General features: G+C 48.2%; 2 protein-coding genes across 2 annotated transcripts in view; both read left to right on the plus strand.

Annotated features, from left to right (window-relative positions):
* The window catches only part of LOC125725332 (protein NLRC5-like), a 554,938-nt gene that overhangs the window by 403,475 nt on the left and 126,743 nt on the right, over window positions 1–24,720 (plus strand). The gene's annotated exons all lie outside the window — the stretch shown is intronic.
* LOC125725342 (uncharacterized) lies at window positions 8,435–10,126 on the plus strand. Its single transcript, XM_049002207.1, has 3 exons — window positions 8,435–8,593; window positions 8,912–9,027; window positions 9,302–10,126. Exons 1-3 carry the CDS (start codon window positions 8,591–8,593, stop codon window positions 9,954–9,956), a joined length of 774 nt encoding a protein of 257 aa, XP_048858164.1. The 5' UTR covers window positions 8,435–8,590; the 3' UTR covers window positions 9,957–10,126.

Here is a 24,720-nt window from a genome sequence, read left to right on the forward strand (position 1 = left end):
ATGACGTCCTCCAGGAAGGCCACCAGCAGCTTGCGGTCCTCCTCCTGGGGGGGTCATTGGGGAGGTGATTCAGGTGAGGGGCCACGCGCACTCTCAGCCGTCACTGCTCCACCAGCCGCTCCTTACCTGGTTGTAGCATGTCAGCACCCCGGTGGCGTAGATGGGCACGGTACCCTTCATCAAAACATCATTCCCATCCGTGGCATCTGCCGTTACCGCGGAGACATGACAAAGACGAGAGCATACGTCATGGCGCCTGACAGCAGCCACGTCCTGCCAGCTCTTCCTCATAAAAGCAGGCAGGAGCGTCTGCAGCACATAAGCGATCATGCAGCTTCACGCACCCACACTCTCCTCAGACAGCCGGAGGATTTCCTGGAACTGTGGCTTCACCTGGAAGGAAAATATAACAGGACTTAACAAGGTGATTATACCCAGAGAGCAGACTGCAGCAGAGGTCAAACAGCCGGGGTCAAATCCCCAAACGTACACTGGCCTTAACACCTTGAACCGGACACTTGATACCACACTGCAGCAGAGGTCAAACAGCCGGGGTCAAATCCCCAAACGTGCACTGGCCTTAACACCTTGAACCGGACACTTGATACCACACTGCAGCAGAGGTCAAACAGCCGGGGTCAAACCCCCAAACGTACACTGGCCTTAACACCTTGAACCGGACACTTGATACCACACTGCAGCAGAGGTCAAACAGCCGGGGTCAAATCCCCAAACGTACACTGGCCTTAACACCTTGAACCGGACACTTGATACCACACTGCAGCAGAGGTCAAACAGCCGGGGTCAAATCCCCAAACGTACACTGGCCTTAACACCTTGAACCGGACACTTGATACCACACTGCAGCAGAGGTCAAACAGCCGGGGTCAAATCCCCAAACGTACACTGGCCTTAACACCTTGAACCGGACACTTGATACCACACTGCAGCAGAGGTCAAACAGCCGGGGTCAAATCCCCAAACGTACACTGGCCTTAACACCTTGAACCGGACACTTGATACCACACTGCAGCAGAGGTCAAACAGCCGGGGTCAAATCCCCAAACGTACACTGGCCTTAACACCTTGAACCGGACACTTGATACCACTCACCTTCGTGTTTGTGAAGATCTTTCCAAACGTCCGGCACAGCCTCCAGAAAAGCCTGGAGAACTCGTGCACACAGGCTGCGGAGCTGACGTTGATCTGACCCACTATTCCGATGAGATGGGGTAACCTGGGGGAGCAGTAGCACCGTCTCACGGAGCGTAACGCTCTGCATGTAGGGGCTGGATATACTCACCTGTAAACCTACCAAGGCTAAGCTTTAACGTCCATCTGGATCTTAAAAGGACTCTATTTGAAATGGAGTTATGGAGAATTATTGGGGATTTATAACGAAATGTATTTAAGGACCATCACAAAATACAAATTACAAGAATTACAATTACAAATAGCTGAATTCCTTAAAAACTCATACAACCAACAGGTTTAGATGAATTCATAAGCCCAGTGTAGATGCTTCTTCATGGTTAATTTGGGGGGGGGGTGACACTTACAGCTGGTTGACCACCCAGAGCAGGCTGCCCCAGCCCATGGTTCCCTCATGCTCCAGCTGCCGGTCATACAGGTAATTGCTTTTTCATGTTATATATGTAGTGAATGTGTGTTTCTCAAGATTCATTATTTTTGATCATGTGATCACACATTAAAACACATATCATGTGTTTACTTGAGTTCAGGTCGTAACATGGGGCACCTTACAGATTTTCAGTCTGAAAATGGCGTGTACCATTTTGCTAAAGTTTCCAGGCTGAATGACTGGCGTGAAACATTGCGCAATGGGCTTTGAGGTACATTTTTGCTTGTTGGTGGGTGTGTCAGAGGTGTTAGCCAATCAGCAGCGACGTGTATATGAACTCCGCCTTATTAAAAAGGCAGTGCACACAATGGATCCTACTAACATCTTCCACGAAAGCATCCGCTTCAGTTTGATGTATGTAACTGAAGAAATTCCAAGACATGTTTGTCGTAAGTAATATATAGTTTCTGAAGTATTAAACATGTATTTAATCTCATTTCATCAGGCTCAGAAAATTCTTGGAAAAGAATCGGCCAGAATGGCCTTCAAAGACAACATTCCAACCCAGGCAGCAGCACCCTAGAGCTCACAACAGCATATTTACCTTGGCTTGTTGAGGACTGCATGAAGCTTCAGCGTGGCAGTGAATCCACTAAAGGAAAAGCTTACAGAGCTCTACAGTATATGCAATAAACAGAAAACCTTTGAATACAGATTTACCTTAAGATGTGGTGGAAAATATTTGACTGTGTAATCTAGCCAGTTTTGCTGTATGGAAGTGAGGTGTGGGGTCCATTCAGTGAGCATAGCTACACTATCCAGACCAATGTTTAGCATCAGTTACAGTGTGTGGCTTTTGTTGCCAAAAATAAAAATGTTAAATTTACCAAAGCAATTCAATTTCACAGTATTTCTGGGTATTCTACACATCCTTGCTCCTGGTTTGGGGAGTTTTTAAGGCTCTCTCTCTCTCTCTCTGAGAGAAATGTTACCAAATGACATAATGGTCAGAAACAGAATTGATTCTGCTTGGGTGGAAATGCTCTGTAAGATACAAATACAGCATGAATCATAAGACTGGTGCCACAAAATATTTATCATATCATATGTATCATTTCAGGGGGTGGCATGTTAGTGCAGTGGTTAGCTCCGGACCCCCCACGACCCAGTAGGATAAGCGGTTTGGAAAATGGATGGATGGATGGATGGATGTATCATTTCATAAAATATTTCATCAGCACACCAATCATTGCAAACTGGTGCTTTATGAAGACATGTTACCATTTATGTCAGTGGTAAATAAACACTTTAGTCAGATGAGTACAGTGATGGTACCGACCAGGCAGCCTGGGCTGGGTTTGTAAAAGCAGAAGCAAAACCTCTCTGTTCCTCCCTCGTTCCAAGAACTCAACTGGATATTGCTGAATCATAGATTTTATCCAATAACCTTGCATCTAATAATAAATAACAACAATATCATAACAATCATCATTATCATTCATCATTGGTCCTGAAACCCCTTGGAGCGGTGAGGGCACTGCACTGAGGAGAGGTACACCATTTGACTCAACCTCTCACTGTTGTGGGCGAGGGCCTGGGTAGAGGCAAAATTCATTGCAGTTTATTCAGCGATGTTGTCCGTTCATCTCTTCCTCTGCCTTCCCTGTCATCTTTTTCCTTCCCCAATTCCCTGAGGATTGTTCTGATCTTCTTTGATCTCGTTACATGAAGCAGGAGTTTCCTCTTCGTAATTGTGGTTATCGGTTTTTCATAAGTATACTTATAAGTTACTTATTTGTTATACAGTCTATATACAAGATGCATAGTATTCTTTGGAAACATCTCATTTCAGCTTCATGGACCTTCCTCTGCAGTTCTGCTGGTAGGTTCCCTGTGTTGCAGGCATAAAGGAAGATGGACAATGCAAGAGCATGCAAGAGTTTTAGTCTGACTTTCAGACAGATAACACTGTAAAAAGTTGAAGGGGTCACTTTTTGAATTTTGGTTACTTGTGGTGTTTTGGTGTGAATGTGACCGGCACTCTGTTTGGGAGTAATGCTGGCATAGGAATGGTAGCAGATCACATTTGCATAGACTACATTTCCCATGATCCCCTGCTCACAGAACAGTAAACCTCCACACATCAGTTTACTGCTCAGCTCATTTATTTAATCTTTGAACAGGGAGGTACCCACTGTTCCCGCTTCACCCACCTTCCATAGCAAATTTAGAACCGTACGCAAACATGCAGACAACTCTCACCAGCTTCCATACCAGTTGCTGCTTTCTCTGGTCCCTCGGCATACTGGTTCCCTACGGAAGCGCGCGCCACAGTGGGAAGGTTCCCTTATTGCCAATTGTGGAACGAGGGAAGGGGATGGTTTGGCACAGGAGGGGGGGGCGGGGGTGAGTGATGTTATGTATATTATTGTTTTGTTGTGCAATGTTTGATGTACTGTCTGAAAGGTCAGGGAATGTAGGTGGCTAATGGCCAGTTATTCTGTTCGGTTTGGTGGTAAAAGTATGTATTGTAAGCTGCAAGCATATGATACTCAAATTCTGTTTCCCCCGGCATTTTTAGGCTGCCCCAATTAACCTATTGGGAACCGGTATATAAGGAAAGGGGGTTAGAGTAAGAGAGGCTTCTTTTTCCCTCTTCTTCTTCTCCTCCTTCATTATAATCATCATCATCATCATATTAAAAAATCTATGTCGGGTTGGTATGACTCCTCCAGGTTCTGGGAAAATAGCTGATGTTTCTGTGTTCATGTATGTGTGGATATACATTGGAAATCATTTTTGAAAGTTCATTTTAAATAACAGACTATAACTGCAGGGAAACACTGCATTTACTGGAAAGAAGGAAAGAAATTGTTGTGCAAATTGAGACATATTGTGAAAGCAGAAGCAAAACCTCTCTGTTCCTCCCTCGTTCCAAGAACTCAGCTGGATATCGCTGAATCATAGATTATATCTAATAACCTTACATCTAATAATAAATAATAACAATATATGATAAATGTCATGCCCGGCTTGTCCGCTCCTCCTGTGTGCCACGCCCCCTGCCTACCCACGTGTGTTTCCCGGATTGTACCCAGCTGTGTCTGATTATTTTCAATCAGTCCTGTGTATTTCAGTCCGTGTCTTACCCGAATCCTTTGTCCGTCATTGATGTTCATGGATGTTTGTTTGCGTGAGATCCCGTATTCCTGATTAAACCCCGTTCGTCCCGTAACCTGCCTGCCTGCTTCCTCCTTCCGCACCTTCGCCGCTCTCCGCCGCGCTCGCGCACCACGTCCCGTGACAGAATGACGGACCTTAAAAAGAAAAGTAAGCGGCGAAGAAGGAGGATCCCGGAGGAGCCGATCCGCCTGGGAGCCTGCTCGCTCTCCAGGATTTGGATCGCTCCGGAGGAAGAGGTACCCGTCCGGTCTCCAGCCCGGGGGCCGCTCCAGCGAGGTACCTGCCCAGTCTCTATGTTCTGGCCCTCGAGTGAGGACGAGGAGGAAGAGCCCTTCCTCTTCCCTTACCTAGAGCGGGAGCCGGTGTTTTCGCCGTCTGTCTTAGCAGACATCGCGCCACCTCCCGCTGCCACCAGGCGCCAGAAGAGCAAGGAGGAGTCCATCAACTACCCGGACCCACTGCTCATCCCCCCTGCAGCAGCCACCCCGGAGGCGCCGTCCGCGCCTCAACCAGGGAAGACGGCCGACTGCATCTCCCAGTTCTTCGCCCTCCAGGGGCTATTCTGGAGGATCTGGGAGGGACTGGGCACTCCAGTGAGTCCGGAGGCAGAGGACATAATAACACGGCTCCAGAAAGACTTTGCCGCGTTTACTCCCGCCTCCGACCGGGGGGATCTGGAGAAAATGGCAGAGGGAGTTCGGCAGCTCCTCCAGCTCCAGAGGGCTGCGGACCCCGCTCCCGTGCAGCCGCCATTGCCGGCGGACCCCGCTCCCGTGCAGCCGCCATTGCCGGCGGACCCCGCTCCCGTGCAGCCGCCATTGCCGGCGGACCCCGCTCCCGTGCAGCCGCCATTGCCGCCTTCGCCGCTGCAGCCGCCTCCTGTTCCTGACCGCGCTCCAGTTCCTGCAGAGGCGCCCCCTCTGCAGCCGCCTGCTGCAGCTCCCGGGCAGGCGCCCCCTCTGCAGCCGCCTGCTGCAGCTCCCGGGCAGGCGCCCCCTCTGCAGCCGCCTGCTGCAGCTTCCGGGCAGGCGCCCCCACTGCAGCCAGCTCCTGTTCCTGACCGCGCTCCTGTTCCTGACCGCGCTCCTGTTCCGGACCGCGCTCCTGTTCCTGTCCAGGCGCCCCCACTGCAGCCATCTGCAGCTCCCGGGCCGGCGCCCCCACTGCAGCCACCTGCAGCTCCTAACCGCGCTCCTGTCCCTTCTCCCCCTGTGACAGTTTCTCCCTCGCCCCGGCGAACTCGACCCCGACCTGGGGTAATGTCTGTGTCCCGTAAAGGGAGGGGACACAGACGCAGGGCTGGGGTCCCGCCCGCCCTGCCCCCTGGCTCGCCCTGCCTCGCCTGCGCTGGGGCTCGGTTGGCGCCTGCGGGTCCTGGCCCTCCGGGTCGGCTGTCGCCTGCGGGTCCCTCTCCGGTGCCTCGTCGCCCTGCCTCGCTCCCCTCTCCGGGTCCTGGTCGGTCGCCTGGGGGTTCCCCGACGGCGGCTCCTCGGTCGCCTGCGGGGCCCCTACCTCCGGCCCTCCCCCGGACATCGCCGCCTGCTGCGGCTCCCCCCTCCTCCGTGCCTTCGCCCTGGCCCCTTCCAGCTCCCTCGTCCCCTTCCCTGGTGCTCCCTCCTGCTCCCTCCCTGGCCCCTCCGCGGGTCCCTCGCCCTGTCTCCTCTGCCCCTTCTCGGTCCCCTCTGGCTCCGGCCTCCCGGCCGCCTGCGGCCCCTCCGGCTGCCTCCCGTCGCCCGCTGGGGCTCCCACGGGCTCCCCTTTGTTCCCCCGCCTTCTCTCCCTTCTTTCCTGTCTCTGTCCCGCCTGTCTGTGTTCCTCCTCCTGCCTTTGTCCCGCCGTCCTCTGTTCCTGGTCCCTTTGTTCTGCCCCGCTCTGTTCCTGGTTTCCCGTCGTTCCCTCCCGTCACTCCCGCTCCTTCTGTTCCGCCTGTTCACTCTGTTTCTCCCTTCCTGATTTGTCTCTCTGCCTTCCCATCCCTTTGTCAGCTCCTGTCGCACGTCTTGTCCCTGGCTTTGTTCTGTGCCTCTGTCTTGTTCCCGGTCCCGCGTTGATTTCTGGTTTTGTTTTTCAGGTCCTGTTTTGCCTCGTCCCGTCCGTCGCCCCCTTCCTTGGCGCGCCCGGAGTGGCGCGCCTTTGGGGGGGGGTTCTGTCATGCCCGGCTCGTCCGCTCCTCCTGTGTGCCACGCCCCCTGCCTACCCACGTGTGTTTCCCGGATTGTACCCAGCTGTGTCTGATTATTTTCAATCAGTCCTGTGTATTTCAGTCCGTGTCTTACCCGAATCCTTTGTCCGTCATTGATGTTCATGGATGTTTGTTTGCGTGAGATCCCCGTATTCCCGATTAAACCCCGTTCGTCCCGTAACCTGCCTGCCTGCTTCCTCCTTCCGCACCTTCGCCGCTCTCCGCCGCGCTCGCGCACCACGTCCCGTGACAATAAATTTGTATGATAAATAAATACTTATTATACATTATTTGAGTAAATATCTTTTATGCTATTGTACTGCACAACAGATTACTTGTCAATTAACCACAATTGTATTAACGACACATTTAATGATACTAAGCAGATGGAGAGTCCCCTCTGCAACCTGGTGTCATACACACACGCACACACATACACACACACTCACATACACACATGCACACACACACACAGACACACACGCACACAGACACACACATACACACACACTCACATACACACAGACAGACACACAGCGCACAGACACACACACGCACATACACACACAGACACACACGCACACATGCATACACACACACACAGACCGATGTAAGATGATCACCGCTCATGGCCTCTCTGATGGAGTGCTGTGGTTGCTCCAGGCCCACATCTTCTAACCCAGCTTGTGCATAATAGGGCAAATTGTATCTACTAATGATAATGATTGATGATTAATGATGAATTTGGGCTGGAGAATAAAGAGAGTATTTGAATAATCGCCTGAGTAACACAGGATAATCAACACTGACATTTGAACTTAAGTTGAAATAAATGAATAAAGCTATAACCAGGTTTATGATTGATATAATTTACACCGTTGACAGTAGGACAGGCCATGCCTGCTTCTATAGAAAACAGGGAGCCACATTAAAAATACTCAAATGCTTATCAAGATAAATAAGTCTCCTGTCTTTAATATTGTCTGAGAAAAATCACAAAGTGAAGTAAAGAGATAAATGCAAGTGAAATGTGAATTAAATGTGAATGAAATATAAACATGGGACTGAAGAAGAACAAAATGAAGTGTTTGAATGGAGAGAGTAGAAGGATACAGAGTTCAGCTGAGCTCACAATGCTGTGTTTAACTGACATTGGAAAGGGTCGTGGTTAAGAGGGAAACGCTTCAAAATTCCGACAGTGGTAAAACAACACAAAACTGAGTTGGTATGATCATCTCCAGGTTCTGCAGATATAATTATAATGCTGATGTTTCTGTTTATATAAGTGGATATACACTGGAAATCACTTTTGAATAATAAAAGACTATAACTGCAGGCAATCACTGCATTTGCTTTACAAGTTTCTGAATTACTGGAAAGACATTGTTGTGGTAGCTGAGAACTGTTGTGAAAGCCAAGATCCTAAAGATAGCAACAGTTGTGCTTCCTCAGCAAATCTGCCTTGTAATGGGCTGGACCGGAAGCACTACAGTGTTAACGGCTGGACTTCTTCACCACATACAGTGTGGTATATATACCAGCGCTCTCTCCTGCTGCTGCAGCCTACCTGATTAAGTACAGCAGGAGAAGACACTATCTCAGCTTCTCAGATCTGACTCACGCCAAGCCCACCGGCCTCCATCATGGTAATGTGATGTAGTGTAAATAAACAAGGAAGACTGTATTTGATAATCCCAAAATGTTTAATAATGCGTAACATTTCAACAGACTTTCGTCAGAAGGTCTAGGGGTCAAATTATTTTGGGAGCATCAAATACAATTTGTGAGAATTCTTCCTTTTTTACATTTACCTTTAGCTTTGTCCTGCACCTGATTCCAGCGTGGGTTGGATGTGCAAACCTTGAATAGTTTTTATAAGTAATGTGAGGTAAATCTTTTCTTTTTTCCTTTCTCTCAGCTGCTGGTCTGTGATTGTGCTCCTTCATGTCTCGTTACCGGTTTAGGTGCATACAGGTGTGCTGGCTGGACTCCTCCTGCTCTCCCTGTTCTCCTCTGTGGTATCAGCAGACGAGGGGGATCTGAACGCTCTCCCTAAAATCATCCGATTCTTTGAGACCAGGTAAGCGAGTGGGACTCCCGTCATAGTTTAAGCTATTTGTTGAGTAAGCAACTATAAATATTTGTAGTAAATCTTCTTAAATATTAGTAGTTATCCCTCAAGGTTGGTCAAAAGTATGATGAAGAAGCAGTTGTCATGACTACTCCATGCGCCCTGTCATCATGACTTGTATGTGAATTCAGCAGGTATTTGTGCACTGTGTCAAGCTTGGGATGTGCAGCATCAGCAACATCAGGTCTTCATTTATCTTGTTTTTACTCTTTGTTTCTCCAAGATATAAACCATATGAACAGACCAGCAGCGGTGAAGGTGCCCAGTATGCTGTGGCCATCAACGTCCCAGCAGGACAGTGTGGGGCCAGTTTCGACGAGAAAGAGTTCCTTAGGGAAGAGAACACAAATAATGTCAAGAATGACCTTGAGACATGGAAACTTTACACGGGAAAACAGATGGTCGCTGCCAGACCAAAGGGCACTGGCTCCTCAGCCGTCCACTCAGAGCGCGCCTTGCTCATCTGTGATAGCAGCCAAGCTGTCGCTCCTGTGCAAAACCTGCTGAACACAGGGGACAGAAATGGCTGTGTGGTGTTCTACACCTACAACTCTCCATGTCTGGACTACTGCCTGAACCAAGGAAAGGACGACAACGAACAGAACCGGGAGAGAGTCCAGAAAAAGAGAGGAAATACTAATGTCCAGCCCGCTGTGAAGAAGTGCATCCTGGACTCTCTCAGTATACTGACCAATCACCCCGGTCCCAAGGCCTTTGTGTTCAGTCAGGTCTATAGGAAAGACAAAGAAAAGGCCGAGCTGTTGGCCTCTGCCCTGAAGGTGGTTGCAGAGAAGGTCCCCCTCTACAAATGTAACACCAACTCCTGTATCAAGTGCCTGGATAACAATAACAAGATCAACAGTCAATGCCTGTCCTAAGCGAGACACATTGCAATCATGTCCAAATGGATATTCATCTTTTTTCTTTCCATGAATATTAATGATTTCAGTCTTTGTAACTTGATTTACTAACATATATTAATACTCTTGGACTACTGTTAATTATGCACTTGTGATTTGAAATCATTTAATAAATATCACAGCAACAATTACAGAGGTCTGTCTATGTGTAAAATAGCTTAATGTTTGGATATGTGTGTGTTTGTGTGTGGATATAAAAATCTTTTGTTCATATGAGAAAAAGAATACAGTAAGCAAAAGACTGAAAAGCAATTTAGAAAACCGCGAGTAAAAACTTCATCTGACAAAAAATTGGGCCTCCTCATCAGCAGATGGCAGCACTGAGAGCCTGAGAGCTTCCTCATCATGACTCCGCAGGGACGAGCTCAGTCACACACACCCAACCATTACCGCTGTCCTCTTTAAAGGCTCCATACGGGAACATGCTAACTGACAAAAACAGATACATTCAGTTACTGATATGAACAGAACAACAGCCTGGGCTGTTTGGGATGTGGCAAGGCCTGCAGCACATCACAGAGCACAGGGCCACCACCGGCACCATCAGCTTTGCAGATGTAACCGGTCTCGTTTGGGTCTTTGTTTACGGCCCGATCGCGCCAAGCGAGTCCAGTTAAAACATAGTCCCGGTTAAAGTCCGAGAGCTGATGCTCTCACTCTGCGTTGTGTATTTTTTTTGTTGTGTGTGGTGTGTGGGTGCGGGAGAGGGAGAGACGACACCGCGTGGCTTCCTTTGGACTCGGGATCCGACGTCCCTTTATTGGCACGTGTCTTTTCCTCTCTGGTAATGAAGAGCAAAGTATTAATTCCCCAGCAGCATGTAGCAGCTGAACATTCTCTTCCTCGAAGAGACAGGGAAAGAGGAAAATGAAAAAAAATATACATCAATATAAAAAAATAAAACAAACAAAACATACCTGGTAATGAAGAGCAAAGTATTAATTCCCCAGCAGCATGTAGCAGCTCAACATTCTGCCCATGTGCACCCCGACAATAAAAAGAAAAACACAAACCAAATGAAGTTCATACATTAAAATATTGCTTGATATATATTAATAATGATATGTTTAAACTTTTATTACAGGAATTTTATATAATAATAAAATGATTATTTTCTATTTAATTGGGTTAATGAGAGAGCCATGTTACCTCTTCCTCGAAGAGACAGGGAAAGAGGAAGAGGAAACACGTCATGCCCCCTTTTAACCAGTGGGAGGCACCATGAAGCAGGGCCTTCTGGGAATTCTCCTTACTCCCTCTCCTATTCATTTTACCAGGATTTTAATAAATAAGGAATTTTGAGTAATTATACATATCAAAACAACTTTGTTACACAGGCAGCCTATTGGATGCCACACTCGGCGTGCACCCCACCCTCTTTGACTGGCTCCTGGACTTTTTGACTGGCAGACCTCAGTCTGTCAGGATCGGTAACAGGACTTCAGCCAGCATCACCACAAACACTGGCATCCCACAGGGTTGCGTTCTTCAGCCCCATCCTCTACACCCTGTTCACCCACGACTGTGTCGCCTCCCACAAAGACAACATCATCCTGAAGTTCGCAGATGGCAGCACAGTGATCGGTCGTATCACTGGAGGGGACGAAGCGGCCTACAGGAGAGAGGTAGCCGGTCTGGTGTCATGGTGTGAGGACAACAACCTCACCCTCAACACGGACAAGACAAAGGAGATGATAGTGGACATGAGGAAGAGGAGGAGACCTCATCAGCCACTGTTCATCTGGGAGCCTGAAGTGGAGAGGGTGAGCAGCTTTAAGTACCTGGGCGTCCACATCAGTGAGGACCTCACCTGGTCACTGAACACCACACAGCTGGTCAAGAACAGCAACTGTACTTCCTGGGGAAGCTGAGGAAGTTTGATTTGTCAACCAAGATCCTCAGCAACTTCTACAGCTGCATCATGGAGAGCACACTGACCAGCTGTATCACCGTGTGGAACAGCAGCAACTACAGCTATTGACAGCAAACGCTTGCAGAGAGTAGTGAGGACTGCAGAGAAGATCATCAGGACTCCACTGCCCCAACTCCTCCCCTGAACCTTACGGCACATAACATCCCTCCACACAAGAGTGAACCCCGACAGGTGTTCACTATCACAAACACGAGCACTGCGATTAGGGGCATGCAGAGTATTAAAACAAAGGAAGAGAAACCCAAAGGAAAACTGAGAGTCGCGAGTAACTGGGGTGTCAGGTTCTGGAGGTTATTAACCCCCTTTTTATGTGTGATCTCTAGGTTAAACGACTGGATGATTAGAGCCCAGCGCATTAATCGCTGGTTAGCGTTACACATTCGGGCCAGGAAAAGCAAAGGGTTATGGTCATGTCCAAATGGATATTCATCTTTTTTCTTTCCATGAGCAGCACTGCTCTGTACAGCACCAGTAACATCCTGCAGCTGCCAGTCAGTGGTCTGGCTGAGGAATTTATGGTGTCAAGGACACGGGAGGTCCTGCAGTACAGAGAGTCCAAAGATCCCAAAGTGGCATCAGCTGGCATCCAGGTGCACACTGGCAGGCAGTGCAGTACAGCCAAGTCACTGGAGGTGGCTGAGTCCCAACTGAGGCAGAAGGCACTGCTGGGCACAATAGCATCAGGCATTGGTTACTTCCCAGTAACTAGAGCTAACAAGGTGCGAGGCAAAGAGCATCAGCACCTTGTCCAGGAAGAAGTGCCGGTAGGTGTGGAGGAAGTACGAGCTAGCAGGATGGTGGGAATGGGACAGCAAGGAGCTTGGACTAGATGGGAGAATGTTCTGCCAAGGAAGATCAGCCAAACACACATCACTGCAGTGAGTAAAAAGTGCCTGACTTGTACAATTATGTCACGTTCATCCTTCACTATAGTCGTCTACCTTTCAGGATATCTGACGTTCTGCAGGATTAGAGTACAGATGAGGTATGGATATGGTACAGTACAGTGTGAGACTTCCTACAAGTGTAACATTACTTAAACGTCTTACAGTAAAAGTACAGTAATGAATCACAGAGTTCATAAATAAATATATTAAAATATAAATATTCATCCATCCATTTTCCAAACCACTTGTCCTACTGGGTCGCGGGGGGTCTGGAGCCTATCCCGGAAGCAATGAGCACGAGGCTGGGAACAACCCAGGATGGGGGGCCAGCCCATCACAGGGCACACTCACACACCATTCACTCACATACACACCTATGGGCAATTTAGCAACTCCAATTAGCCTCAGCATGTTTTTGGACTGTGGGGGGAAACCGGAGTACCCGGAGGAAACCCCACGACGACATGGGGAGAACATGCAAACTCCACACACATGTGACCCAGGGGGAGACTCGAACCTGGGTCCCGGAAGTGTAAGACAACAGTGCAAACCACTGCACCACCATGCCACCCCCTAGAGGTGTCACATGATACAGTAATACCATATATTGTTGATAACACATGAGCCTTTTTTAATAATGCCTACTGTTGCTAAGCGGAACAAAACGATTAGACGTACAAGCATATGCAATTTCACAACATCTATCTCGAAATAGCTTTAACTGAAACTCTGTGGTTAACATATCAGCAAGAAAGACATGTCTGTGCACTTCAACCTGCACTCTTTCCTGAGCAGCCTAAGTGTCGCTCTGCAGACTTACAGGCAATACATAAATGGCAAGAAGAATAATTTACAACATTTCCCTCCTTTTTGTCATTTTTTACTTCACTACTACTACTACTGTCATTTTTCAGCAGCATACCACTTGTGGGCACATTTTCAGCCTGCACTTCATTTGGACAGTTGTATCTTCTTGTCCTTCTGGGTGTAGTTGTTGTAGCAAAGTATATGAGATAAATGTACTAGTAATCAACTTTTGAACCATTATGCGAAAGCAGGGTATTATACACATAAAGAAACAATAAACTAAAACTAAAATAGCTAACATAGGCATTAATATTTTTAACAGAAGCTGCCACCAGGTCCCCGAGGACATACGGTCATACGCCTCAGCCAGTGAGAGTTGTTCCTTCAGTGTGCTTTTCCACATAGGCTTGCAAGTCAATTAACTGCTGGAGCGCTTCATGTACTTTTCCTCCATCGCCGTACTCGTTAGGGATGTAGGTGCAGCAGGTGTCTCCGATTATCTTACAGACTCCCCCCTGCGATGCTGTAAGAAGGTCTAACACTACTCAGTTCTGCATTGCCATGTTTCTAATCTGCGATTGCTCGTCTCCCAGGGAGTTTCCTAGGGCTTTGGTAACATTTATGTGTCTGAGTCAGGCATAGCGGTTTATCTCTACGTGATCCCTTACGTCACCAATCCCGATCAGGCTGTGACCCAGCTTCTGTCACTTGCTCCGAATGCGCCACTCTGGGGGCACCCCGGTGTCACTGCTCAGCCCGAGCCCATTGGACTCAGTCCGGAGCACCATGTCTCGTTAGCGCCTCCGGCTCTGGCTGGGATGGTGGTCTGGATGGGTGACTAGGCCTGTCAGGCACCACCCTCTCTGTTCCGTTACGTTGTATGGCCAGGGACCTGTAGTTTTGGTTGACAGGCATGTGAGTGCATACATAGCAATGTGTCTTATTCTTTAGCTCAGCTGTAGTTTTCATCGATTGCCACCACTCATTGGTGGAGAATCCATGTGGGTACTGTGAGTGGTTTCCCACTCTCTGCTGAGCGTCACTCCCCCCCCACAAGGAGATAAGTCTCAGGAAGAGCAGCCCTGTCCAGGCCATATTAGTGAGCGTGGTTCAGACGATTTCTTCACCGGGTTGAGACCAGACTGTCCTATTGACCTCTCTGCCCTTTGTTACCGGACTTCCACCACTACTCGTCGGTGGCCTGGAAACGTACTACCTTCTTACAGTGAGACTGATGTATCCAGGTAGATCGCTCAGCTATCTTAATGGCGGTGGGGGTGGTCAGCAGTACCCTGTAGGGTCCCTCCCTACGCAGAGCCGTCCAACACTTCCTCTTTATCACCTTAACCAGGACCAGGTCTCCGACCGTTAGCTGGCTTTCCTGTGGAAATGAGGAACCTTCTGGCAGCTTATGTACACTCACAATGTCTTTCAATTGTAACATTTCCCTCATCCAGTCTACAAGGGTGGTCTCATTTTCCACTATACTTTTGCCCTCATGTAGGATGGGTAACCGGAATGGCCTACCATGTACTATTTCAAATGGGGTTAAGCCTTTGTCAGTTGGCACTATTCTCATGTATAGTTTAACCAGAGGTAAACAATCTACCCACGGTCTCCCTGTCTCCTCCATGGTCTTCCTTAATCTTAGTCTCACTGTGCCGTTTGTTCTCTCAACCAGTCCGGCACTTTGTGGGTGGTAAGAGCAATGGTGTTTCAGGTTGATATCCAAATGCTGTTAGCCTATCTATTATCTCATTCATGAAATGTGGTCCATTGTCACTGTAGATAACCTCCGGAATCCCATATTCCAGAATAATCCCTTTACATATGGCTTTTGCTACTGCGAGCGCATCTGCTTTTCTGGAGGGAATAACTTCCACCCATTTAGAGATGGACAAAGCAGCAGGAGACAGTACTTATAGCCCTGACAATGTGTTAGCTCAATATAGGCTATGTGTAGCACCTGGAACGGATGCTCTGCTGTGGGGAGAGAACCTTGCTTAGGTCTAACATCCATCCATCCATTTTCCAAACCACTTATCCTTCTGGGTCGCAGGGGTTCCGGAGCCAATCCCGGAAGCAATGGGCACGAGGCAGGGAACAACCCTGGATGGGGGGCCAGCCCATCGCAGGGCACACTCACACACCAGTCACTCACACATGCACACCTATGGACAATTTAGCAACTCCAATTAGCCTCAGCATGTTTTTGGACTGTTGTGTGAAACTGGAGTACCCGGAGGAAACCCCACGACGACATGGGGAGAACATGCAAACTCCACACACATGTGACCCAGGTGGGGACTCGAACTCGGGTCCCAGAGGTGTGAGGCAACAGTGCTAACCACTGCACCACTGCCCCCTTAGCTCTAACATTCCCCTGTGAATTGTGTCTACAACAGATCATGCAGGTTCTGCAAAAAGTTTTTTAAAAAAGGTATTGAATTCTGGTCCATGGAAACGCTTTTCGATTATCTCTACCATCCCTCCTGGTGAGACATGGCATGGCCCATGGCGCAAAATCGCCGCAATCTTATACATGTTTTGAGGGAGGATGGGCCTGTTCTGTATTATATAAAGATTATCTCGCATTTGGGCTCCTTGATGGAGCCACACTTTCTTCTCTGCATCTGTGGCATGTGTCTGCATGTCAGATAACACGTCTGTGGTGACTGGAGTTTTTGATTCACCCGACAAATAAACGTATATGCTGTGGCGACAATCCGCAGCTTCCTTAGCATCGCCTAGAGAGATTGGATCCTTCCCTGAAGTGTGGGCGGCGCATTTGCAGACAGCAATGGCCTTTGGGAGCTTGACTGCCTGTAGTAGCTGCACTAGTAGGTCAGCATGTCCCACAGGTTTTCCTGTGGATGTAATCATCCTTCGCCTTTCCCATTGTGCTGCGAAAAAAAATGGAGTGTGGCGTAGGCGTACTGGCTGTCGGTGTATATTGTGACTGTGAGGCCTTTTGCTGCTTTAGAAGCTTCAGTTACGGCAACAAGCTCAGCAGCTTGGGCGGACATGGATGACGGTAGTTGTCCAGCCCGGATAATGCTATGTCCATCTACCACGGCAAACCCTGTGTGAGTGTTCCCACCTGCATCTTTAAAACTGGAGCCGTCTATAAACCATGTCTCACACTTTGTCTATAATTCGTTTTTGGCCGTATCTGTACAGGGTCTGTACTGGTCATTAACCCTACATCTGTTTTGCCTTGTGACCAAACCTGGTTCGGTATTGTCTTAAGTTCTGGGTGGTCATTTAAGTCTATAATATATCATTGTACACTCTCCTCGTCCCCTCCCTGTCGGTGGACTCGGGGAGTTGTATGTGTGACCCACCCTAGGTTCTGCCTGTAGATGGTACCTTGCTCATTTACTTCCCAGGTTGCCCCCACCTTTTCCCACTGATGGGTCTGTTCCCCCTCCCACACTAGGTAAGCTACATTCTTCCACTCGTCACTTTTTGGTTTTGCCAATGACATGAGTGGGACTCGGCCTGTAAGCAGCCTCTCAGCCTGGGGCATGAGGAGTTCACTACATCCTGCTGTCTCCTTCCCATCGGTGTGTATAGCTTTCACTGTCACCCTTTCTGGTCCCAGTTTTAGCACCTCTGGTGAATTTACCATCTGGACCTTCAGTGGATTTGAATCGTAAAGTTACATGGAGGCTATAGAGTGAGTGTAGCTCTGCCGTCGCTGCAAGTCGCTGCTTTTCTTTGTTTAGAAGTGTAAGGCCCATCTGACTTGGGTCCTCTGACGGCAGGTCTAATGTCCAATAATAGTATGGTCCTGTCCTTCCTTCTACTACCATGGTTTGAGCCGCTTCCCCTTTGCCTACGGCTACCTTCCCTGTAGATACAGGTACAATAGAGATTTGTAATTTCTTCATTAAGTCCCTGCCTAACAGATTAACAGGACATGTTGGGCACAGAACTACTGTTCCTTGTGCTGAGGTTTCAGTGTTCGGATCTCTGAACCACATGGGTTTGGATATTCTATGTTGGTTTAACTGACCGTTTGCTGATTTGACATAAATGGCCCCATTGGAGGGGGTGACTCCAGGGATGTGCTCTTTTAGCACCGTTCTATCTGAGAAAAAATGACTTCTTTCCCTTGTACTATTATGGTCCTAACTGGTTTTATTTCAGTCCCTGATAATGCTACCAATACTTCAGTTAAGTCCATTGTGGGCACCTCCTCCTGGCTGCTATCACTCTCACGGGGTGGGGTTTGATCAGTTAGTCATTGCTTCCTAGTGGGGTTATGTGGGGGAGGTTTCTCATACTCTTCAGGCTCTGGGCAATGCCTGGCAAAGTGCCCTGGCTTGCCACATCGCCAACACCCATCTCCTGCCTTGCATCTATTCCCTCCCCTAAAGCCCCCTCTGAAGCCTCCTCTACCCCTCCCCCATCTCTGATCATTTTGGAAGAAAACGTGGGTCTTGGGCCTGCCATTTGAAAGGAAGGTGGCTGCCTGGGATTGGATTGCCTTTTTCTTTTTCCGCTAAATAACCTCTTAGGCATGTCTAGCCCAGTTCATAGTTTGGTCGGCACCATCTGTTGCACAATTAACATTCTGTTTCCTAACAAAGTCAGAGAGGGGTTGGTGCATCCCATTTAGGAGGGCATCTTTCAACTGCTGCTGGTATGGGCTGCGGGGCTCTGCACTCTCCTCTAACCCACTGTGTTTCTTGAATACTTCTTCTAACCTACCTCTGTATTCAAAAAGCTCTTCTCCTTCCTTTTGTTTCCACTGTCCTATTTTAGTATAGCCTGGCGTGACACGGAATGCTTGTCTAATTCTCCCAAACACATCGTTTATCTGTCCCACCAGAGCTACGTTATCATAGGTCATAGGATGATTATTTTGCTCCCTGCCCGTATACTGTCCTCTCACCCTGTTCCAATTATATGTTAAACACTTCCTATAAGTTCCCTCAGTCTCAATCCCGTTTAGACGGTATGAATCACATAACTGTCGGTGTCTAGTAATAAACCCTTCTGGGTCCGTCACTGGGTCTCCTAGACTTCTGCATGCTTCAGCACACTCGGTTTCTGTCTGGGGTGTCTCACCCCTAGTTCTTTTCACATGTCCCCTCGTGCCTATTGGACTGAATGCCCCATGCCCCAGATAAGGGCGTTCATCTCTCTCATCTCTCTCTCTTTCTCTCTCTCTACATCTAGCTTCCTGCATGGACCGTGCAGAGGATGTGGTTTGCTCATCGGGCTTGATGGCCACCGCCTGAAATGCGGCTCCGTCACGCTTAGAGCTTTGCTTCCGTTTTTGTGCTCTAACCATTTTCTTGCCTGATCTAACTCAGCTTCCTTTTTTATTTTATTTTATTTTCTTTATCTCTGCAACACTTATAGTCCACTTTTCTACCAAAGTTCTACACTCTGTTTCAGACAAATTCCCTTTTAAAATCATATTTATGCTCCCATTTCTGTAAATATTGTGTGCTGCCCGGAGCGTAATACTCTGTGTGTTTAGCATCTCCCCTTAGGGCAGTCTTACTTGCTTTATTCCCCATTATGATTGTACGTACTGGTACACTGCGCAATATTTATATAAAATCCACTGCTTGTGTACTTCAACAGGCCACAGGATCAGTTGGCACCGTTAGGTTTTCCTCCTGTGCTGCTGCTTCCACCAGTGGCAGACACACTCCAGTCAAACACACTCCAGTCACACACAAACACACTGAATACCTAACACGGTTTCCCGTTTAGTATTCTCGGAGCTCCGGTCCCTTACACGGTTATAGAGACGTACTCTGAGATCTCTTACACGGTTATAGAGGTGTACTTTGATGTCTTTTTTGTGCGGTTATACAGTCGCCCTGCTTGTGCGGTTATACAGTCGCCCTGCTTGTGCGGTTATACAGTCGCCCTGCTTGTCCGCTTATACAGTCAGCCTGCTTGTGCGGTTATACAGTCGGCCTGTTTGTGCGGTTATACAGTCGCCTTGCTTGTACGGTTATACAGTCGGCCTGCTTGTGCGGTTATACAGTCGCCATGCTTGTGCGGTTATACAGTCGCCCTGCTTGTGCGGTTATACAGTCGGCCTGTTTGTGCGGTTATACAGTCGCCTTGCTTGTACGGTTATACAGTCGGCCTGCTTGTGCGGTTATACAGTCGCCTTGCTTGTACGGTTATGCAGTCGGCCTGCTTGTGCGGTTATACAGTCGCCCTGCTTGTCCAGTTGTACAGTCGGCCTGCTTGTGCGGTTATACAGTCGGCCTGCATGTGCGGTTATACAGTTGCCCTGTTTGTGCGGTTATGCAGTCGGCCTACTTGTACGGTTATACAGTCGGCCTGCTTGTCCGGTTGTACAGTGGGCCTGCTTGTCAGGTTATGCAGTCGGCCTGTTTGTACAGTTATACAGTCGGTCTGCTTGTGCGGTTATGCAATCGGCCTGCTCATCTGGTTATACAGTCGCCCTGTTTGTACAGTTATACAGTCACCCTGCTAGTACGGTTATACAGTCGGCCTGCTTGTGCGGTTATACATTCGGCCTGCTTGTGCGGTTATACAGTCGCCCTGCTTGTCCAGTTGTACAGTCGGCCTGCTTGTGCGGTTATACAGTTGGCCTGCATGTGCGGTTATGCAGTCAGCCTGTTTGTCCGGTTATGCGGTCGGCCTGTTTGTACAGTTATACAGTCGCCCTGCTTGTACGGTTATACAGTCAGCCTGCTTGTGCGGTTATACAGTCGGCCTGCTTGTGCGGTTATGCAGTCGACCTGCTTGTCCGGTTATACAGTCGCCCTGCTTGTCTGGTTATACAGTCGGCCTGCTTGTGCGGTTATACATTCGGCCTGCTTGTGCGGTTATACAGCCGCCCTGCTTGTCCGGTTATACAGTCGGCCTGCTTGTGTGGTTATACAGTCGGCCTGCTTGTACGGTTATGCAATCGGCCTGCTCGTCTGGTTATACAGTCGACCTGCTTGTGCGGTTATACAGTCGGCCTGCATGTACGGTTATACAGTCGGCCTGCTTGTGCGGTTATGCAGTCGACCTGCTTGTCTGGTTATACAGTCGGCCTGCTTACTCACGTCCTTGCAGTGAAGCCAGAGAGGGTTCTCGGTATCCCCTCAGCCGGCGTCCTCGGAGGGGAGAAACAACAGTACTGCACTGGCCTTGCCATGAATTCATGTCCCAGGACTTTCTCAGGTGCTCTTAGGCGTCCTGGCTGTCGACAGACTTTGGCTCGAAGGACCAATGAATGTTGGGTTCAGCCTAGGTGTTGAACCCCTGCTGGGTGACCAGTCTCTGGATACAAAGCAAGACACAACACCGGTGATCTCTTTATCTCACTGCAGGGAAGCCCGGTCCGGTCACAGAGACTTGTCTCTTGACTCGACTCAGCCGACTTCGGAGGAGGGCTTCTCTCGCAGTACCTTTTATTAAGCACTTCCATTTGCATAGCAGTAGAAGTGTCACCCATCCATCCATCCATTTTCCAAACCACTTATCCTACTGGGTCGCGGGGGGTCCGGAGCCTACCCCGGAAGCAATGGGCACGAGGCAGGGAACAACCCAGGATGGGGGGCCAGCCCATCGCAGGGCACACTCACACACCAGTCACTCACACATACACACCTATGGGCAATATCAGCAAAAAAGACATGTCTGTGCACTTTAACCTGCAGTCTTTCCTGAGCAGCCTAAGTGTTGCTCTGCAAACTTATAGGCAATACATAAATGGCAAGAAGAAGAATTTCCAACAGCCATGTTAAAGTGACAATAGCTGAAATGATACAGCCATGTTAAAGTGACAATAACTGAAATGTTACAGTCATGTTAAAGTGACAATAGCTGAAATGTTACAGCCATGTTAAAGTGAGAATAGCTGAAATGGTACAGCCATGTTAAAGTGACAATAGCTGAAATGGTACAGCCATGAGCAAGTGAAAGAGTCTCACGTAGCAGGTGTGAGTAACAGCTTAAGAACTGAGGTGTGAAGAGCTAAAGCAGGATTCTACCACTGAACTGAGGAGAACTTTATAACACACAGACAATGAAGTTAGTGTTACTGAAATTGGACACTATTACTGGAATAGGTCTGATTCCACAGAGTCAAATGATGGACTGAATAGTGATTTTAAAAAAGAGAGGTAAGTGTCACAAATATTATGCTCTATCAGCTTGCAAGAATATTTAGATATTGCAAACAAAAATGAAGAGTTGCAAAAAAATACGGTTCCACTGTTTTCCTGCTACGTATTTGGAATATTTGTATTTTGCTTTCTGTTTCCTTTTGAACTGTGTCTTAAAATTTGTGGGGTTTTCCTTTCTTTTCTTTCTGTCCAGTCTTTGACGTGAGGGTGTGAAAGAGTAATAAATGTGTGAGCGGAGAGAAGAGGGTGTGGGGTGTACAGATAGGCGCATCACGCCACAGGTAAGTGTCATTCACAGTCCCCTCCACGCATGGGCGCATCACGCCCCGGGTAAGTGTCAGTCACAGTACCCTCCACGCATGGGCGCATCACACCACGGGTAAGTGTCATTCACAGTCCCTTCCAAGCATGGGCGCATCACACCACGGGTAAGAGTCATTCACAGTCCCTTCCAAGCATGGGCGCATCACGCCACGGGTAAGTGTCATTCACAGTCCCTTCCAAGCATAGGTGCATCATGCCACGGGTCAGTGTCTCAGACATCTGCACGCACAGACATCTGCACGCTCAGCCATCTGCACTCTCAGCCATCTGCACGCTCAGTCATCTGCACCCTCAGCCATCTGCACGCTCAGCCATCTGCACGCTCAGCCATCTCCTCGCTCTGCCATCTGCACTCTCAGCCATCTGCACGCTCAGCCATCTACACTCTCAGACATCTGCACGCTCTGCCACAACAGGAAGTGCAGGGGAATCAAGCGCTAACTTAGTTCTTGATGACAGAACGGTATAAGATTTATTATTTGTATTAATGAATTATATAGTTACAAGTTTATTTATTTCCCCGCGACCCAGTAGGATAAGCGGCTTGGAAAATGGATGGATGGAAGTTTATTTATTTCATGCCATACATTATTGCAATATAGCTCATGTTATCTTATGGTAAAATAGACATATTTCTACTTTTACAGAGCTTTTCATGGAGTTATCTTGTGAGTGTCATCCTTTCCAGCATATAGTTTTTAGTTGTTCATGTGGTCTTGAGGAGACCGTTTCTCGGTCTCCTTACGGCAAGACAAGACAAATTTATTGTCATATACAGGGGTTATTTAAATTAGATGTTCTTATTGGTTTGTTTTTCAGATCTCTTATCTGAAAAAAAGAAACATTTGATTCCTGATGTCGTGTCCAGTATTCTTTGTTTTTTTCCATCCATCTTTTATTAAGCACAGTTTAGTACCTCATGGCATATGTAAAGTGTATTACGTATTACAGTTCTGATATATAAGATTGTTAATAATACTGAATTGTACACAGTATTTTTTTATTGTACGTGGGTAAGCAGGGGGCGTGGCACACATGAGGAGCCGACGAGCAGGTCATGACAGTGTGTATGTGTGTGTGTGTATATATACGTCATACATATCTGTATGTATGTTACAGTGGTTATATAGAATAAGGGGACACGCGCGCCATGTGCGTTAGCGAGTTATGATGGTTGCACAATTAATTTTTCCTTCGAAATAACAGCGGAAAAAATAAAGTAGCCGGGTCTGAACATTAGTGCTCTCACTACGGTACCACGATGCTAATAATTAAAGAATAACATGCGAGCATTTAGTTTGATTAACTTGATCTGGTATTCAAAATCTAACATTTTTAATAAACCAACAACGGTCAGCCAAACAACATAAATATGCGCATGTTAACATGATTAAGAATATTTCATATTGTTCATAACTGGCAAGACAGTAACTCGAAAACGTACCATTTTTACACTTTGTCAGCACTAACTTACCAAATACGAAACGACTCCCCGGTTGCACTTCCTGTTGTGGCAGAGCGTGCACCTGACATCAGTGACTGAGTGTGCAGATGGCTGAGAGTGCAGGAGACTGAGTGTGCAGATGACTGAGTGTGCAGATGGCTGAGAGTGCAGATGACTGAGTGTGCAGATGGCTGAGCGTGCAGATGGCTGAGAGTGCAGATGACTGAGTGTGCAGATGGCTGAGAGTGCAGATGGCTGAGCGTGTAGATGGCTGAGTGTGCAGATGACTGAGCGTGTAGATGGCTGAGAGTGCAGATGACTGAGTGTGCAGATGACTGAGTGTGCAGATGGCTGAGAGTGCAGATGGCTGAGCGTGTAGATGGCTGAGTGTGCAGATGACTGAGCGTGTAGATGGCTGAGAGTGCAGATGACTGAGTGTGCAGATGGCTGAGAATGCAGATGGCTGAGAGTGCAGATGACTGAGAGTGCAGATGACTGAGAGTGCAGATGGCTGAGAGTGCAGTTGACTGAGAGTGCAGATGGCTGAGAGTGCAGATGGCTGAGAGTGCAGATGGCTGAGAGTGCAGATGGCTGAGCGTGCAGATGGCTGAGAGTGCAGATGGCTGAGAGTGCAGATGGCTGAGCGTGCAGATGGCTGAGCGTGCACGTTCTGAGCGGCTACAGCCAGACTCTTCTCAGACTGTCAAGCGATAGTCATGGCCAGCGGTAGCAGCCCAAGTGGAGGAGCAGAGGAGCTCGAGAAACCTCCAGCATCACTTAAATCTCATGTGTGGGAGCATTTTGGCTTCCCCATTAAATATATTGATGGGAAAAGGGTGGTGAATAAAACCACCACAGTTTGTCGACAGTGTGGCACAAGGAAGCCGTATGAGACTGGCAATGCGTCGGGCTTGGCCGCTCATGTGAAACGACATCACCCTGGTGTGACAGGAGCTAAAACGAAGGCTGCACGACAGCTGCTGATATCCGCTGCATTTAAACAGCCCTTTGCTGCCCAATCCGACCGGGCTGAAGCCATTACAAAAGCTATTGGGGAGTTTATGGCTGCAGACATGAGGCCACATTCCGTTGTGCAAAGCAATGGGTTTAAACATATGATGAACGTGCTTGAGCCACACTATGATATCCCATCGCGCGCCTACTTCAGTGACAAGACCGTTCCAAGCATGTATGAGCAGGAAAAGTC

This window comes from Brienomyrus brachyistius, unplaced genomic scaffold, assembly GCF_023856365.1.
Source record: "Brienomyrus brachyistius isolate T26 unplaced genomic scaffold, BBRACH_0.4 scaffold65, whole genome shotgun sequence".
Classification (NCBI taxonomy): domain Eukaryota; kingdom Metazoa; phylum Chordata; class Actinopteri; order Osteoglossiformes; family Mormyridae; genus Brienomyrus; species Brienomyrus brachyistius.

Excerpts from the sequence above, each read along its gene's own strand:
- LOC125725342 (XM_049002207.1), top strand. Across the intron at positions 9,028-9,301 it reads ATCCGATTCTTTGAGACCAG|ATATAAACCATATGAACAGA; the intron begins GTAAGCGAGTGG and ends TGTTTCTCCAAG.